The 18,551-nt window shown below is 40.8% G+C and overlaps 1 protein-coding gene across 1 annotated transcript in view; it reads right to left on the bottom strand.

Moving 5' to 3' along the window:
• The window catches only part of si:ch73-390b10.2 (Golgi pH regulator), a 67,013-nt gene that overhangs the window by 32,258 nt on the left and 16,204 nt on the right, over positions 1-18,551 (bottom strand). Inside the window, exons 4-7 of the mRNA XM_059970530.1 lie at positions 17,761-17,867; positions 16,403-16,504; positions 12,303-12,423; positions 9,367-9,447 (exon numbers count right to left, since the gene is read on the bottom strand). Of these exons, the coding sequence (XP_059826513.1) occupies positions 9,367-9,447; positions 12,303-12,423; positions 16,403-16,504; positions 17,761-17,867 (411 nt within the window). The remainder of the gene's footprint in view (positions 1-9,366; positions 9,448-12,302; positions 12,424-16,402; positions 16,505-17,760; positions 17,868-18,551) is intronic.

Below are 18,551 nucleotides of genomic sequence, written 5' to 3'. Positions count from 1 at the left end.
AACAAAAAACACACTGCTGGAGGGATTCAGCAGGTCAAGCAGCATCTGTGGGGAGGCGGGAAAAGAATTGATTTTTCAGATTCAGCAGCTTCTGTGGAGGGGAAAAGAATTGCTGAGTTTTCAGGGTTGCATCAGTCCTTCCCTCCACAGATGCTGCTGGACCCAGAGTTCCTTCAGCAGATTGTTTTCTGTTCCAGATTCTACCATCTCTAGTTTCCTGTATTTCTATAAATACCTAAAATAAAACAGCTTAGACTCTGAATAAGGAACTAGACAGTGTGCCTACACTAGGACTCTACTTAATGCAAGTACTGATTTGTCACAGAACCTTTAGTTTTGTAATCCCAACACTCAAAGGCACATAACTCCTACACCCTGACACAGTGATGCCAGGATAACAGCCTCTCCCTCAATGTCCAAAAATCAAAAGAGCTGTTTGTGGATTATAGGAGGAATGGAGACAGGCTCAGCCCAATCAACATTAATGGGTCTGCAGTTGAGAAGGTGATTAGTTTCAGTTCCTCGGTATACACAGCACCGATGATCTCACCTGAACTGTACACACTGGCTTTGTGGCAAAAAAGCACAACTGCGTTTCTTCCACTCATGACACTGAAGAAGTTCAGCATGAGTCCCCAAATCCTCAAGACCTTTTACACAGGCACCACTGACCATCCTGACTGGGTCTATCACTGCCTGATACGGGAACTGCCCCAACCTTGATTGCTGGGCACTGTAGAAAGTGGTACGGACAGCCAGCACATCTGTGGATGTGAACGTCCCTCCATTGAGGAGATTTACAGCAGTAGATGTGTAAAGATGGCCTGGAACATTATCGGGGACACTAGCAACCCCAACCATAAACTGCTTCTGTCTGGCAAACGCTGTCTGGCAACATTAAAGCCAGGACCAAAAGCCTATGGGACATCTTCTTCCTACAAAGGATGTTGGGGTTGAATTGAACATGGGTTGCTGACGATGGAATTGAACAGGGGTTGCTGACAGTGGAATTGAATATGGGTTGATGACGGTGGAATTGAACACGGGTTGCTGACAATGGAATTGAACACCAGTTGCCTGATGGTACGTTTGAATACGGTTTGCTGTTGTTGGAATTGAACACAGGTCTGTACATTGTCTGTACATTGCGACAGAGTCATAACGCAAAGATCTTTACTCCCTTATGTTGTGGGACGAATGTAAGATTTAAATAAATTCAATTCACTTTAAAATCAAGTTGCCTGTTCATGCTGTGTGCTGCTGTGCCTGGAACTGGCAGTGGGAGTACTGAAGAGAATGGGCCACATGGCTGTAGTGGGGATTGTTAACACCATCTACACGTTTGGGAGACAACCAGAACTCACCCCGTGGATGTGAAGGAAAATGCTGTCTTTCACTCTCATTTTTTTTGGCTGCACAGCTATCTCTAGTCCAAAGATTTCTCTATGACAAGAAGCTCAAACACGCACCCTGACCCACTCAAAGCCAATCCCCACAAACAAGGTTTGTACATTGCCTCAAACACTCCCTGCATATGAGTTGCAGTGCAATGACACAAATTTAACCTTTTCACTGCTGCAGGAGAGCCCTCAAACAGGTTCCTGGTAAAAACATTGCTGTGAGTAACACAATAGTATGTGAACATTGCATTAATTCTACTAACACTCCCATACATGTGAATGCATTCTCCATGCTCAACAGGTACCAGTGTAATTGGACAAACTCAGCACTAGGACCATGGTCTGGATGATCTCTTGCTATTCTGCGCAGTTCTATGATGAGTCCTCATTAATTTGTTGATCTTAATTGGGACACCTTTATGCAGTTCATGGCATGATTTAAATTAATGAAAGCCTCTTCTTAAACTAAATGCATATTTATTTAAAACAGAACATTGGCAGAACTCAGTGGGGCAGCTGCATCTCAAAAGGTGCAGACTGACATTTTGGGTTGAGACCATGCATTAGGACTTTATTCTTGCTTACCGAATAAGACCAGGGAAGTTAGAACTGCATTTCACTTACTGTAAGGTGCAAAATGTGAAATATTTTCCAAATCACCTTGAAAAGCCGCAGTACTTTAGGTGGGTCCAACTCTTCAACTATGAAACTGAAAGCTTCAGCTTATGGCAAAAGAGACTATTTGTTTTCAGTCACTACCTCACATTTTCCCTGCTATTGGCAATTAAATTTCTTGTTGGAATTCAATTTTCCACCCTCTTTCTAAAGTGTTTACAGTTTCTGCAATATAATTTGATGAGAATATTTACTGCAGTCATCCCTGGTGCCACGAAACAATGCAAGCTAATGTAGGTCACAGACCTGACATGCCAAGTAGCTTAAAAACCACAATGATATCAGAACGAAGATTTTCTGCAAACCACAAGATGCATAAGAAAAGGTGAAAAGCTTTCAGACTCTAGTTGCACTGCAGTTAAACCACATCCGCCAAAAACTCTATTGTCCTATAACAATATTATGTGTATTAGCAAGAATATCATTGGGAATTGAGCAGATAGAACAAATGTGAGGCAGTCTCCCATGTGCACAGTAAGTCCCATATTAAAAGAAAACATTGATATATCTTTGTGCAACCTTTTTTAAGAAAAGGAAACTGAAAATACGACCACAAAATGCACTCACATAGTGTGAAATTTTCAAAGAATAGGAAGTTCATCTCAGTCAGCCAATATTTATCCTTCAATCATGAGGTCATATTGCTATTAATGGAACCTTGCAAAACACACAGCTGTTTCTTATGTTATTACATTGACTTCACTTACTGGAATTTCTTGAGAGTTCTGAAGACCCAAGGCCAGGAAAGGTACAACATAAATGGAAGTTACTGATTTGCTAATCAGGTTGGATACTGTAGCTGAGTACATGTATTAGCCTAGGATGCACAGCTTAATGAAGCCCTGGAAAGGCTCAAGACAGACAGACAGACATACTTTATTGATCCTGAGGGAAATTGGGTTTCGTTACAGTCGCACCAATTCAAGAATAGTGCAGAAATATAGCAATATAAAACCATAAATAAATAATAATAAGTAAATAATGTCAAGTGGAAATAAGTCCAGGACCAGCCTATTGGCTCAGGGTGTCTGACACTTGTAAAATTTGATGGTCACAGACAGGAATGACTTCCTATGACGCTCAGTGTTACATCTCGGTGGAATGAGTCTCTGGCTGAACGTACTCCTGTGCCTAACCAGTACATTATGGAGTGGATGGGAGACATTGTCCAAGATGGCATGCAACTTGGACAGCATTCTCTTTTCAGACAACACCGTCAGAGAGTCCAGTTCCACCCCCACAACATCACTGGCCTTACAAATGAGTTTGTTGATTCTGTTGGTGTCTCCTACCCTCAGCCTGCTGCCCCAGCACACAACAGCAAACATGATAGCACTGGCCACCAGAGACTCGTAGAACATCCTCAGCACCATCCGGCATACGTTAAAGGACCTCAGTCTCCTCAGGAAATAGAGACGGCTCTGACCCTTCTCAAGCAAGTAATACTGATTGTTATTCACATTTTAAGACTAATATCCTTCAGGAAAGAGACGAATGTTTGAAGGATGTACTGGGTTTGTAATTAGTGGAATTCCGCAGGGATCTGTGCTGAGACTTCTGCTGTTTGTAATGTATATAAATGACCTGGATGAAAATGTAGATGGGTGGCTTAGTAAATTTGCAGATAGTACCAAGATTGGTGGAGTAGTGGCTAGTGTTGAAGACTGGCAAATAGCAGATTGGGTTTAATCCTGGTAAATGTGAGGTGTTGCAGCTCGGTAGGACAAATGCAAGGAGACAGTATACTGTTAAGGACAAGGTACTTAACAGTGCTTCACGCACAACAAGCTGGAGGAACTCAGCAGGTCGGGCGGCATCCGTGGAAACAAGCAGTCAATGTTTCGGGCCCAGACCCTTCGTCAGGACTGAAGAGGGAGGAGGCAGGGGCCCTATAAAGAAGGTGGGGGGAGGGTGGGAAGGAGAAGGCTGGAGGGTGTCAGGTTAAAAACCAATCAGTGGAAAGATCAAGGGGTGGGGGAGGGGATAGGCAGGAAAGGTGATGGAGGAATGTAAGGTGAAAGTACTGTGTAGTGGAAGAAGGCAGAATCATGAGAGAGGTGATAGGCAGCTGGAGGAGGAGGCAGAGTGAAACTGGGATGGGGAAGGGAGAGGGAGGGAATTACCGGAAGTTGGAAAATTCAATGTTAATGCCAAGGGGTTGGAGACTACCCAGACGGCATATGAGATGTTGCTCCTCCAACCCGAGTTTGGCCTCATCATGGCAGTAGAGGAGGCCATGTATGGCCATATCCTAATGGGACTGTGAAACAGAGTTGAAGTGGGTGGCAACTGGGAGATCCTGTCTGTTGTGGTGGACAAAGCAGAGGTGCTCGATGAAGCGGTCCCTCAATCTGCGTCGGGTCTCACCGATGTAGAGAAGGCTGCACCAGGAGCACCGGATGCACTAAAGGACCCCAACAGACTCACAAGTGAAGTGTTTCCTCACCTGGGAGGACTGTTTGGGGTCCTGAAGAGAGGTGGTGTAGGGACAGGTGTAGACTTAACAGTGCTGCTTAGTAGACAGATCTTGGGATCCAAGTTCATAGCTCCTTGAAAGTGGCTATGGAGATCGAAAAGATAGTTAAGAAGGCTCATGGAATGTTTACTTTTATTAGTCGAGGCATTGAGTTCAAGTCAGGAGGTTATGTTGCAATTTTATAGAACTCTGGTCAGGCCACATCTGGAATATTGCGTACAGTTCTGGTCACCCCACTATAGGAAGGATGTTGAAGCTTTGGAGATGGTGCAGAAGAGGTTAACCAGGATGCTGCCTGGTTTAGAGGGTACGTGTTATCATGAAGGGCTGGATAAACTTAGGTTGTTTACTCTGGAGCGTCGGAGACCGAGGAGAAATCGAATAGAGGTTTACAAGATTTCAGAGAGGCACAGATAGAGTGGACAGAGAGCAGCTGTTTCCCAGGGTTGAAATGTCTAAATACCAGAAGGCATGCATTGAAGGTGAGAGGGGGAAGGTTCAAGAGCAATGTGAAGGGTAATTTTTTTTTTTACTCACAGAATGGTGGATGCCTGGAATTCGCTGCCTTGCATGGTGACAGAGGAAAACTTCAGACTTTTGGATAGGCACATGGATGGATATGGAAGATGGAGGGATATGGACGTGGTGTGGATAGGAGGGATTAGTGTTTGTGCATGACTTTGATTTGCTTTTTAGCTGGTTCAGTACCACATTGTGGGCTGAATGATCAGTTCCTGTGCTGTACTCTTCTATGTTCTATGAATTCCCTCCAGAATGTAAATGCAGGATTAAACCTCATTTATTAATTAGTTTACACAAAGAGCTTTTACCTCTCCAACATCCCTGTTACTATCTCTGGATCATTTTTATTCTGAATGTTGTTGTTTCTGAGCCTGCAGTTCTTTACTCCATTTTCATGTGCCTCCCTTCCATGCAGTTATGGAAAGGAACAGCTGTTTCAAAAGTGGGCTTATTGCTAGCCCATGAAATTTCCAGTACGTTCTGACTCAACGAGCTGCACCATCCAGCAACCCACCCTATTTAACCCCAGCCTATTCTCAGGACAACTTACAATGACCAATTAACCTGCTAATCCGTACATTTTTGGAATGTCGAAGGAAACCGGAGCACCCAGGGGAAACCTGATTTCCCTCGGGATCAATAAAGTATGTCTGTCTGTCTGTCTGTCATGGGAAGGACGTAGGAACTTTTTACAGATGGCGTCAGAATTTAAGTCTGAACTCCGATGCCCTGAGCTGTAATGGCATTGTGCTAATCGCTACACTACCCTGGTTCCCTGGTAGTTTATTGCCACATACTTATCTACCTCAAATTCACTGACAAGACAGGTGAAAAAACTGCACCATGTTTACTGTACATTTTTAGTTATACAGGCAGTCCCCAGGTTACAAACGAGTTCTGTTCCTGAGTCCGTTTTTAAGTCGGATTTGTACTTAAGTTGGAACAGGTACATCTGGTATTATTTAGCGTCAGTTAGTCAAACATTTGTCTTGGTATACAGTATATATTTTACCTTTCTATGCATATAAAACACTTAAGAAACCTATGTATTTCAATAATTAAACCACTGCGTTGCTTAGTAATAATTGTAGCTTTCATCGGGGGAGGGCCTTTCACATGCTCCATTACTTTCACTTTATCCTTTACCTGTATCCTTTAAAAGTTGTTCCGATCATTGACCGACTGTAGTCTAAAGCTTTTCCAATGACCGATGGTGTTTCACCTCTTTCCAGTCGCTTTATTATTTCCACTTTATTTTCAATCGCAATCGTTTTCCGTCAATGGAACAGAAAACTGCGTATTTTATGTTCTCTCGCTGAGCAGCAGTGAACCGACTGATTGGTCTATCAGAGTTCTCTTTAGGAACGAGTTGACTTGATCAGCATTTCTGATCTGGCTGTTGTTCATGATCGCACTTAACAGTAGCAGCTGTGGGCGGCAGGTCGCTCCAAGTCCTAAAGTCCACCCGCACTGAGACAGGTTAAATGAGACAAGTGGCGGTGCTGACTGGACAGGGGTGAATCTTGCTAAGAGCTATTTAAGCCAAATACCAAGTTACACACTCAACACAGTGTTAACAGCAACGACTTAAAATGGCAGACGGCATCGTAGTCTGACTTAAAATGGCGGACGGCGTTCTCCTCCCTCCGTTTGTAAGTACGAATTGTCCTAAGTCGGATGTTTGTAACTTGGGGACGGCCTGTATTATAACTACTTGTAACAATAACACCCATTTGACAAACTATTCAGGTCCTTCAATAGGAATGCCATCAGATAACATTTAACGCTAAGCCATATATAAGAAAAGGTGAGCAAAACTTGGGCCAAAAGTTTCAGTCTTATTGAGCTCCAGGAAATGCGGGAGGTAGAGGTTTGGGGTGGAAATTCCAAAACTTTGGACCAGTTAGCAGATTCGAACTTGTTAGAATATATACCTGTGCTCCTTCAGGTAGCATCTGTTTTAAATTTTTCATTGTGTTCAGATGCTTCCATGATTCCTGTTTCTTAATCTCCTCAAAGTTCAAAGTGAAGTTTATTATTAGAGTACATACATAACACCACATATAACCCTGAGATTCCTTTCTTGTGGGCATACTTAGCAAATCTATAGACATCAGGTATCTGTATCTGTAAACAAACTGCAAATACAGATATAAACAAATAGTAATAATGACAAGATAAAAGAGTCCTTAAATGAATGTAGTTATCTCTTTATTTTCAAGAGCCAGATAGTTGAGGGGTAGTAACTGTTCTTGAACCTGGTGGTGTGAGTGCCGAGGCACTAGTATCTTCTACCTGATGACATCAGCGAGAAAACAGCATGGCCTGGGTGGTAGGATCTTTGATGATGGATGCTACTTTTCTATGGCAATGTTTCATGTAGACATGAAGGGAGGGTTTTACCCATGATGTACTGGGCCAAATCCACCAACTTTTGTAGGATTTACCTCCCAAAGGCATTGGTGTTCCCATGCCAGGCCATAATGCAGCCAGCCAGCACTTTCCACCACACATCTATAGAAGTTTGCAAAGGTTTTTTTTAATGTTGTGCCAAATTTCTGCAGACTCCTGAGGAAGTAGAGGAGCTGTTTTGCTTTCTTCGCAATTATATTTATATGACAGGCTCCTCCAGGTCTAACCCAGCAAAATTCTAAGCTCTTCCCAATATGATTTCTTTAGACCATTGATTTTAATTGATCCGTATTTGGTGTCTCTTCCTTCAGCTACCTGGGTGCTAAGCTCTGGAATTCCTTCGCTTAACCCAGCCTTTCTCAACCATTTTGCCCCGAAGGAACCCTTCAAATAACTTTCGGGTCTTGGGAAACCCCTGCATAAATATTACTATATCAACAGCTCATGGTACATTAGTGTGATCAGTAAGTTGCAGATATAATAATCTGAAAATAATTGTCAAAGCTTTTTGAGAAGAGGATTAATTTTTAGCCAACCTTTCTTGAAAAAAAACAGGTAGTTAAGCTTAACTTACCATTTTTGAAATTAATCTCTTTCCTTCCCTTTCATAAATTTTAAAAGCTCATAAGGCAAACATAATAAATTTATGTTAAATAACTGGCTTAAGCTACAATGGGATTTAATTTTTTAAAAGTTAGGCTCTGTAGATTTAATTTAAATAAAGGATGTAAATTAATTTTAATTAATGCTGTTTACAATATGAAAATTTATTGACAATGTTGAATAGAAAATTACTTAAAAACATACACCAAAGCAATATGAATAAAAATAAAGCCTAAGATACAATTTTATACAAGACTTTGGAAAAACATTTTCTTACTAAGTGACATAATCAGGCTCAAATATAGGCCTAGCATGTGAAACCTGAGCTTGTAGTTTGCCACAGACTAGGCACAGTGGAATAGGATAACTTGGATCACCAGTCCATGTAAAACACATTGATAAGCAGCTTTCATTGGAAAGCCAGACTTATTTTGTGTCTGTTGCTCCACTACTGCAGTGAAATGACTCAGAAGATTGTAATTCTTCATCATTAACTTCATCAGAATTGTCCACAGGCCTAGGGCTAAGATCATTTTCTTCCATCTCACACCTCCTCTTCAAAAATCACCACATTGGAACATCTTTAGAATGAAAATGTCTCTCCAATTTTCTACTACACCAGCAGTTTGTTTGCTTGTATAAGTTAGTTGGCAGCGCGTATAGGAAGTAGGAGGTAATCTTGGAGGGAAAGATTGGCATCACAGCCCAATTTGGGTGAGTCCATTCAATGCTCAGAAAATGCACTATATGCTCATCAGCCTACTGTACCCCACTCCGTGCAATTCAGCCTCACGAATTATCAACAGCCTCCCCTATCTTGCGTCAATAACTGAGAAAAGACTCAATCAAATAAACATGGTCCTACTGGACAGAGAGACCTCTAACGAGATTGCTAATAGGGCAGCTCAATCACTACCCACCATCACCTGTTGCACAAAGTTCAAAAAATGAAGTTTATTTTTAATATCACAATCTCTCGGGGAATCCCTAGTGACCTCTCACTTAGGGTTCTGTGGAACTCCTTGTTGAGAAACACTAGTTTAACCTCTCCAGCTCTCTCATCGTGGAACTAACCTTTGTTCAAGATTTGCTTGTGTACCCAAATATTGTCCCCTTGTGGCTCGTGTTATGTGATGCTTGATTGCAGCACAGCTGGACACCATTATGTAGAAATTATTATAAACAAGCATGACATTGTTATTGCACACAATACTTACTCAGAACCTGAGCCCTTAAAAATCTGATATAAAGAAAAATAACTGTTTGGTAGATTCCTACCTCTTCTTCTTGCTGATGATCATGTCCATGGTCTGCAGTAACCGCCTCTCCAGTGCAAGAATGTCACTATCAGTTACATTCCTCAAGGGCAAAATAAAACACAGCCAAAGGCACATGTTAATATCTAATTAAATTGAACAGTCAGGGTAATTAGTTTTTGGCAACATACTCATATAGGACAAGAACACATGAACATTGCTCAAATCACACCAAGTTGTCTAAAACAGAGAGTTAGGTCTTATATTAATGAAGAAAAATGGCTTATATGAAGAATTTCAACAGCGCATTTAATCACAAAACCATACAGAAAACTGAAGGCCATTCATCCTACACTGCCTCTTTGAAACAGCTCCACGTTCCAGCTATTTACTTTTTTAAATTTAGAGATACAGTCTTCTCACTTCTAGCAAATTGAGGTATTCCTACAATCTTTAATGGTTCTCTGGTTCCACCATCTTGTAGCATCACAACTCACTGTGCTCTCCACCAGACCATTTGGCCGCTCTACTTTAAATCTGTATTGTTATCATCACCTCAAAAGAACTATACGTCCCATATTATGATTAAAGTTATTAATTCAAACAACGCAATACCTCTTAGGCTATTTTTCCCTCATTACATTTCTCATCTGATGAGACATTAAATGAACTTACATTTTCCCAAGAGTAAAACATACCAGATCACTACTTCAGAGAAAAACAAGTTATCTACAAATTCCTGAATAATATGTACAACATGTGCAAAACCATTTTAATTAGACAGTATTGGTCTCTATCAAACCACTGTGGAAGTGGGCTGTGCACATATGGACAGTTCTTCATTGACACAGGATGTCCCACAGTAAGCGGTACAATAAGATCAAATTTTTACCTTTCTTCACTCTATGTGTAAAACTAATTATGTAATATTTCATTTTTTCTATGGGTTATGATGACAAGAGCAGGGCTATGGTGACAGAGACCCAATCAAAGCCAGATGGTGCTGAAATACCCAGCGCTGCTGTAACATTTCCTACCCAGTAAGGTCCGTTACACCTGGTCATGATTTTTTCATTTGGGTTCCTTTCACAGAGGTGAGTTTATGGAAGGAACATTCTCTCAACAAGTAGGGAGAATGGGCTTAGGGATGTGTGCTTAGCCTACTTCTCTACTCTCTCATCTCCTATGACTGTGTGGCTAGGTACAGCTCAAATGCCATCTATAAATTTGCTGATGATACAACCATTGTTGGGAGAATCTCAGGTGGAGACGGGAGGGTGTACAGGAGCAATATATACCAATTAGTTGAGTGGAGTTGCAGCAGCAACCTTGCACTCAATGTCAGTAAGACCAAGGGGATGATTGTGGATTTCAGGAAGGGCAAGATGAGGGGACATGAACCAATTCTCATAGAGGGATCAGAAATGGAAAGAGGGAGCAATTTCAAGTTCCTGAGTGTCGAGATTTCTGAGGAACTAACTTGGTCTCAACATATAGATGCACTTATAAATAAGGGAAGACAGTGGCTATATTTCATTTGGAGTTTGAAGAGATTTGATTTCCCACCTACACACTCAAAAGCTTCTACAGGTGTACCATGGAGAGCATTCTGACAGGCTGTATCACTGTCTGGTATGGGGGAAGGGCTTCTGCACAGGGTCGAAAGTTGTTAGCTTAGTCAGTTCCATCCTGGGCATTAGCCTCCATAGTATCCAAGACAACTTCAAGGAGCGGTGCCTCAGAAAGCTGGCATCCATTTTTAAAGACCCTTTAGTGTGGAGGATCAGAGGGATCTTGGGGTCCGAGTCCTTAGGACGCTCAAAGCAGCTGCGCAGGTTGACTGTGTGGTTAAGAAGGCATATGGTATATTGGCCTTCATCAATCATGGAACTGAATTTAGGAGCCGAGAGGTAATGTTGCAGCTATATAGGACCTTGGTCAGTCTCCACTTGGAGTACTGTGCTCAGTTCTGGTCGCCTCACAACAGGAAGGATGTGGATACCATAGAAAGGGTGCAGAGGAGATTTACAAGGATGTTGCCTGGATTGGAGAGCTTGCCTTATGAAAACAGGTTGAGTGAACTCAGCCTTTTCCCCTTGGATGAGAGGTGACCTGATAGAGGTATACAAGATAATGAGAGGCATTGATCGTGTGGGTAGTCAGAGGCTTTTTCCCAGGGAATAAATGGCTGCCACAAGAAGGCACAGGTTTAAGGTGCTGGGGAGTAGGAGATGTCAGGGGTAAATTTTTTACGAATAGAGTGGTGAGTGCATGGAATGGGCTGCTGGCAACGGTAGTGGAGGCAGATACGACAGGGTCTTTTAAGAAGCTTTTAGATAGATACGTAGAGCTTAGAAAAAGAGGGCTATGGGTAAACCTAGTAATTTCTAAGGTAGGGATATGTTTGGCCCAGCTTTGTGGGCTGAAGGGCCTATATTGTGCTGTAGGTTTTCAATGTTTCCATGCTTCTACCACCATCACCCAGGGCATTCTATCTTCTGTTTGTTACCATCAGGTAGGAGGTACAGAAGCCTGAAGGCACACACTCAGCGATTCAGGGACAGCTTTTTCCCCTCTGCCATCCAATTCCTAAATGGACATTGAGCCCATGAACACTACCTTATTACTTATTTTATATTATTTTTGTTTTTGCACTATTTTAATTTAATATTTAATATACATATATACTTACTGTAATTTACTTATTCATTTTTTCTATATTATCACATATTGCATTGACCTGCTGCCACTAAGTTAACAAATTTCATGACATATGCCAGTGATATCAAACCTGATTTTGATTCTGAATTCAGAGAGATGCTGGGACTTCATTCAGTAAGAGATGAAGAGATGAGTGCATATAGGTGGCACTTGTTGGGTATGAATACATCTAAAGTACCAATGGAAGCATTGAGGGTATCATGAAGCCTTGCAAGAAATAATTGTTGGTATTCTCACCTCAGAAAGTAAGACATGTAGGTGTATGGGCAATTAACAGCACCAAAACCTGATAACAATGCCATCAGTGTGACACCAATAACACCAACTCGGCTGATCAATTGCTCGATTGATAGAATTCCTGATGGAGAGAAGTGAAACAAATCAAACATTGATTGTATAAAATGCAAGATGTTTAAAATTTCTACCTCAACATACTGATCAATTTCTAATCTTTTACTGTAGACATTTTACAACTAGCCCAACTAAATGCCTAAGTGTCTACTAAAGTATGTCAGAATAGTTTTTAAAAATGTAGTTAAAGTTCTGTTAAAGTTTAGTTAAAGATCAATTTGTGCAGTTCTTTGTTATTACTCTTAATGGAAGACTATGTTGTATTGAAGCTATAATCTTGCTTTGTCTTTACATTCACAGCTTACCTGCTCGAGTGAGCAGAGTCAGCTGTGACACTTTTCAGGTCTGTCCTGGGGCCTCATAGCTGGAACCCTGCTGCCTCTTACCCACCACTTTAAGGCAGAATTGATTCCGAAAATGTGTTTTGTACGTGTTAGAGAAGATGACATTATATTTTATATTAAAACATGAAAATAATCCCATTTTATAGCAATTTATCTCCAATCTACACCTTGACCATTTAACTTTTCACCTGGCATCTGCAAGAATTTGTACACAATTGTAAATCAACATATTGTGCCCACAACAGCCTTTTTAACTGTAACTTGATGGGGAACATACCCCATGACTCATGTGCATACACCCTTGTCTATTCTGTAGCACTCTGGAAACATGACAACCTTGAGCTGCTTGCTAATGAATGAGGTATCTAGCCAGCAGTAACTAGGTAGCTCTTTAGCTGAACACAACAGAGTAGCAATATTAAGAATGGATGGTCTCACTTAATGTCACTCTGCACTGCTTAAAGCCTATGTATGCCTTAAAAAGGAGAAGTACTTTCCGCCAGAGCTGTCGTCAGGCATTCTGTGACTGAAACTGCCCTGAGGGACATTCAGTAGAGCTGAAAAGTAGGCAGTGGAAAGAAGACGTTCTGTGTCTACATGAGGCCAGTTGTTGACTGGACAGTCCAAAGATATCAGCAGAAACAGCTCTCAGTACTACTGGCACAATTTACGTTCCAGGACTCAAATGAGTACGTGAATCTTCTGAAGCCATTTCACAATAACACCGTAACTCAGCCACTACTCGATCCACCACAACCCCAATAATTAAGCTGCCCTAACGCGACTCACACCCAACAGATGTCTCATAAAAAGATTGCATTTTCCACCCTTAATGTCTGTGACACAACTTGGTAACTCAAGGAAGGACAAGGTCTTTAACGTAAGAGAACAAAGAGTTCATGCATCTCAACATTCATCAGACAGAGACATTTCTAGCTCAGACATGTCTACAGGATGAAGGAGGGTCACATCCCAATGCTGTGCGGGAAACGGCCCCAACAAAACAAATATCAATCGGCTTCCTAGAGCTCCAATTAATGACACAGTGAAAGTGAAGTGAAAGCTTTCAATCTTGGTTATGATGTGGGAAACTAAGTGATGACAGAAGTGAAAAGTGACATACGATGTAGGTCAAGATGAATCAACGTAACTATAAAAAGTGTCAACAACAAGATGCTAGCACGATAAAGCATGGCCACAGAACCACTGATGACTATTGCTAATCAACAGCACCATCAATTGGGGCACACTCTGTACCCAGAAGTAGCTTGGGTCATCAAAAGAAATGCAGTAGATGATCCCACCTTTACAAAGATTGGCAGCTGCACATCCATCATCTAACACAAATGTTAGATTTCCATCCAGACTCAAATACTTACAGCATGGAAGAAAGCCACAAGATCTCTCCTGCCTACATTAGTTCACTGTAAGTACCAGCTACCCACTTGCTTGCTCGTTGAAAAACCCATTATCCTTACTTTCTCATCTCCTGCTTTTATCCATTATTCCTTCAAAAATTTTCAACATCAATTTTAAATTCCATATGGAATCAGCTTTCTCTATCTCACAAGATTCAACATTCCAGATTCCAACAAATGAAGTGACTTTTCATCTTCTCTCTTAGACATTGCCAATGATGTCTGATCCTTTTCATCAACTGGGGTACAGCTTTTGTCCATGATAACTTTTCATCAGGTTTGTAAGCTAGTCAACAATCCTGAATCAAATACTTTAAGTATTAGAATGCTGTTAGGTCATACATTCTATACAAAATTTCTTGAGTTTTGAATGAGAGAAAACAAGTCTGATAAGGGAAACCAAAGTGACAGATTTACAATGCCCCTGTGTGGCTAGGCATAGCTCAAATGCCATCTATAAATTTGCTGACGATACAACCATTGTTGGTAGAATCTCAGGTAGTGATGAGAGGGCATATAGGAGTGAGATATGCCAACTAGTGGAGAGGTGCCGCAGCAACAACCTGGCACTCACCGTTCAGGAAGGGTAAGACAAAGGAACACATTCCAATCCTCATAGAGGGATCAGAAGTGGAGGGAGTGAGTAGTGTCAAGTTCCCAGGAGTCAAGATCTCTGAGGATCTAACCTGGTCCCAACATATTGATGTAGTCATAAAGAAAGCAAGACAGCGGCTATACTCTATTAGGAGTTTGAAGAGATTTGGCATGTCAACAAATACATTCTAAAACCTTTATAGTTGCACTGTGGAGAGCATACTGACAGGCTGCATCACTGCCTGATATGGTGGGGGGGGGGGGGGGGGAGAGCTACTGCACAGGATTGAAAGAAGCTGCAGAGGGTCATAAATCTAGTCAGCTCTATCTTGGGTACTAGTCTACAAAGTACCCAGAACATCTTCAGGGAGCAGTGTCTCAGAAAGGCAGCGTCCATTATTAAGGACCTCCAGCACCCAAGGCATACCCTTTTCTCACATCAAGTAAGAGGTACAGAAGCCTGAAGGCACACAGTCAACAATTCAGGAACAGCTTCTTTCCCTCTGCCATCTGATTCCTAAATGGACATTGAACCCTTGGACACTACCTCACTATTTAATATACAGTTCTTCTGGTTTTGGCACTTTAAAAAAAAGTCTATTCAATATATCTATACTGTAATTTTTTATTATTATCATTTTTATTTTATTTTTTTTCTCTTATATATGATGTATTGCATTGAACTGTTGCTGCTAAGTTAACAAATCTCACGTCACATGCCGGTGATAATAAACCTGATTCTGGTTCTGATTCTGATTGAGTTGTGAGCCACAAAAACAGTGCAGAGCCTGGAATTTGCCAAGTTTCTCTGACAGTTATGCATGAAGCTGCCACCATACATCCCTCAGGTTTAACCAAGTTTGGGGATCCTAAATGCAGAAGATGTGACTCGTTGGCCAAACTCTGCTAGCAATTAACTGGAAGTGCACTGCTACTGAAGTCCCCCACATTCATGCTGATGAATCTACTCTTGGATCCTCTCAATTCAAGGTGATATTATGGCTGTGAGGAACAAAGAGCAAAATACGGCAATTGTGTTTTAACATCTCTGTTTGTCGTAATGTTATTAATAATTTTAATTTTTTTGAATACTTTTGTATTCTTAATGTTTAATAAGTTAGAAAATGTTTTAATCTTAAGAGATTTTGAATGCTTCAGAATGACAGGGACATTAGGATTAAAATACCATGAAAGCTTTAATGCATGTTAAAATGGGGAGGGGTTTGGCATCTATCAGCAGTTTTATAATTGGTTCTTAGGCATGGGTTATTACGATTCAGCCACTTTACATTGCTGAGGGATTCACTAATTGGGTCCTGCACACTCACTTACAAATTCTTCCTCAGGGAACTGCATAAAGTACATTTTGAAGATCTGCATCTCATGCGGGTGAGTGCAGTTTGACAGGCTGTACACAGCAAATCTGGACCACCACAACAGATCTAAATCCCTGTGGAGTGTTTACTTTATTAGGCTGAGCTATGAGGTGCCACTCAATGCCTGGAGATGTAGACAATCACAGAATGCAACTCTGCATGAATATAACAGCAGTGATCAGGTACACAAAAAATGTTACCTGCAAAAATCTGTGCATTAACTCACCCTCTTCAAGAGGTTAGAGTGGACTCACCATGTTTTGGATTTAAGATAGGAAATGGATCTCCGAGCTTCCAGAAAAAGTACATGAATGCCAACCAAACGACCCATGCAAACAGCAATCTTTTTCGCTGCACTGAAGAAAATAAGATGGTTACCGCCACTGAGTCACAGAGTGAAGCAGTACAGAACCTATTTGGCTCAAAAAGTTCAACAACTTCTGTCACCATGTTCTTTCCCAAGAGTACTGCAAACATTTCAAGACCCCTGTAGACCCCTGAGAATGAACGTGCTTATTGTGCATTCCAGATCATAATCTAGGATAAAACATTTTCTCATCTCCCTTCAATTCTTTTGCCAATAACCTTAAATTTGTGTAATCAACTATCCTCTCATTGGAAGTGGATGTTCTACTCAGTCAATAATATCCAGACCTTTCATGTTTCCATTAAACCTCTTCTTATCCTTCACTATTCTAAGCAGAATAAGCCAGCTTCATCAGACTCCCACTATATGTGGTTAATATGGATCAATACTCCACTGCATTCAGATTTATTAATACCACGTTCCAAAAATTGACCCCTAAGCCTTTCCTACATTGTCATGGATACATATGAGAGGTTTATAAAAGGACCTAATCCAACCTACCCAGTTGTCAAAATTGATCCAAAAGGTCAATTGATTAATGAATTGATTTTTTTAAACAAAGGATACGAACGATGATCTACTACCCTTATTAAGTCACACCAAGTGGTGTTCACCTTCAATTCTCATTCCTATTGATGCATGCTAGCTTTCAGCCCATCCATGCATTTTAAAATCCCCTTCCTTGTCATCAAATCCTGATATGGCCTCACCCTTTCCTTTCTCCCATCCCACAAAATTTCAAGATCTCTGAGCTTCACCAATCTTGGTCAGTTCATATTTTAATTAGTCCACCACCGGCAGGGATGTTTTCAGCTGCCAAGGTCTGTGCACTGCAATTCCCTACCTAAGCATCACCACCTTTCACTCTTTTAAGATATTTGTTAAAGTCGCTGTCTTCGACAAATCTCTGGCACTACCCTATTATCTCCAACTTGTAAATTTGCATAGCATAAATAAGATCTTTTTGAACACCAACACCTTTCAATTTTGCCATTTTATCAAAATACTCTGCAATTTGTTTAACTATAGTGTATGATCACACATGTTCCCACATTACATCTACAATGCTGATTTTTAAAAATCAAAAGCAAACATTTGAATGAAATACTTTGGCTTCTTTACTTTCATATTTACATTACAACATTCTTGAGAGAAAATTATACTTCAACCTTCTGCTAAAAAATGCCGTTCATTCTGTATTTGTGCAGTGTAGTGTAATCAGGAAGTATGGCCTCAATTACTTACAAAGTCGAATGTTGCTGACCACAAAATAGCCAATGTAGAAAGGGACGATAAAGATAAGTGCCACTAATATGACGTACAAATTCAACTTCCAATGAAAGTACCTTGAGCTGGAACAAAGTAAAACAAAAATCAGACTAGCTTTATTAAAATTTTTGCTATGCCAAAATGTTGGACATCGGCAGATTCATTAAATTATTCAATTTTGTGTCGCTTATGTTTTTCCATATTTAAAATTTAAGCTCCTGATTCTCCAGAACGTAATTATGCATCCAAATGGACCCAATGGCTCCAGCTGCTCAAAATTTAAACCAATGTAATGAGACCAACGTATCAAACAGGAATATTTTGCTACACTGTACTCCAGAATCCATGTCCCTCTAAACCAGGAGTTCCCAACCTTTTTAGTGCCATGGACCCCAACCATCAACTGAGAAGTCCATGGACCACAGGTTGGGACCCCTGCCCTAAACCTTCCCATTGTGTATCTGTACAAATGTGTGTGTTTTTAAAAAAAAAAATATTGTAATTTACCGACATCTACCACTTCCTCTGGGAACTCATTCCATATACCCACCATCCTCTGTGTGGAAAAACTTCTAAACCTTTCACCTTCAAGCTATGCCCTCCAGGTTTAGACTCCTTTACCTTGGGAAAAGGACTGTAACTATTTACTTTACTGATGCCATTTTATAGTAATAAACATGAATTAAATCTAAACAGGCACAGTGCTGTTCCAAATTCAGCACCAAGTAAGTATGCATCAGCCACAATATTCCCTTGAGTATTACAAT

This window comes from Hypanus sabinus, chromosome 5 (assembly GCF_030144855.1).
Source record: "Hypanus sabinus isolate sHypSab1 chromosome 5, sHypSab1.hap1, whole genome shotgun sequence".
NCBI lineage: Eukaryota > Metazoa > Chordata > Chondrichthyes > Myliobatiformes > Dasyatidae > Hypanus > Hypanus sabinus.
The sequence above is the reverse complement of the archived record's forward strand: the minus strand, read 5'-3'. Positions and strand labels throughout refer to the sequence as shown.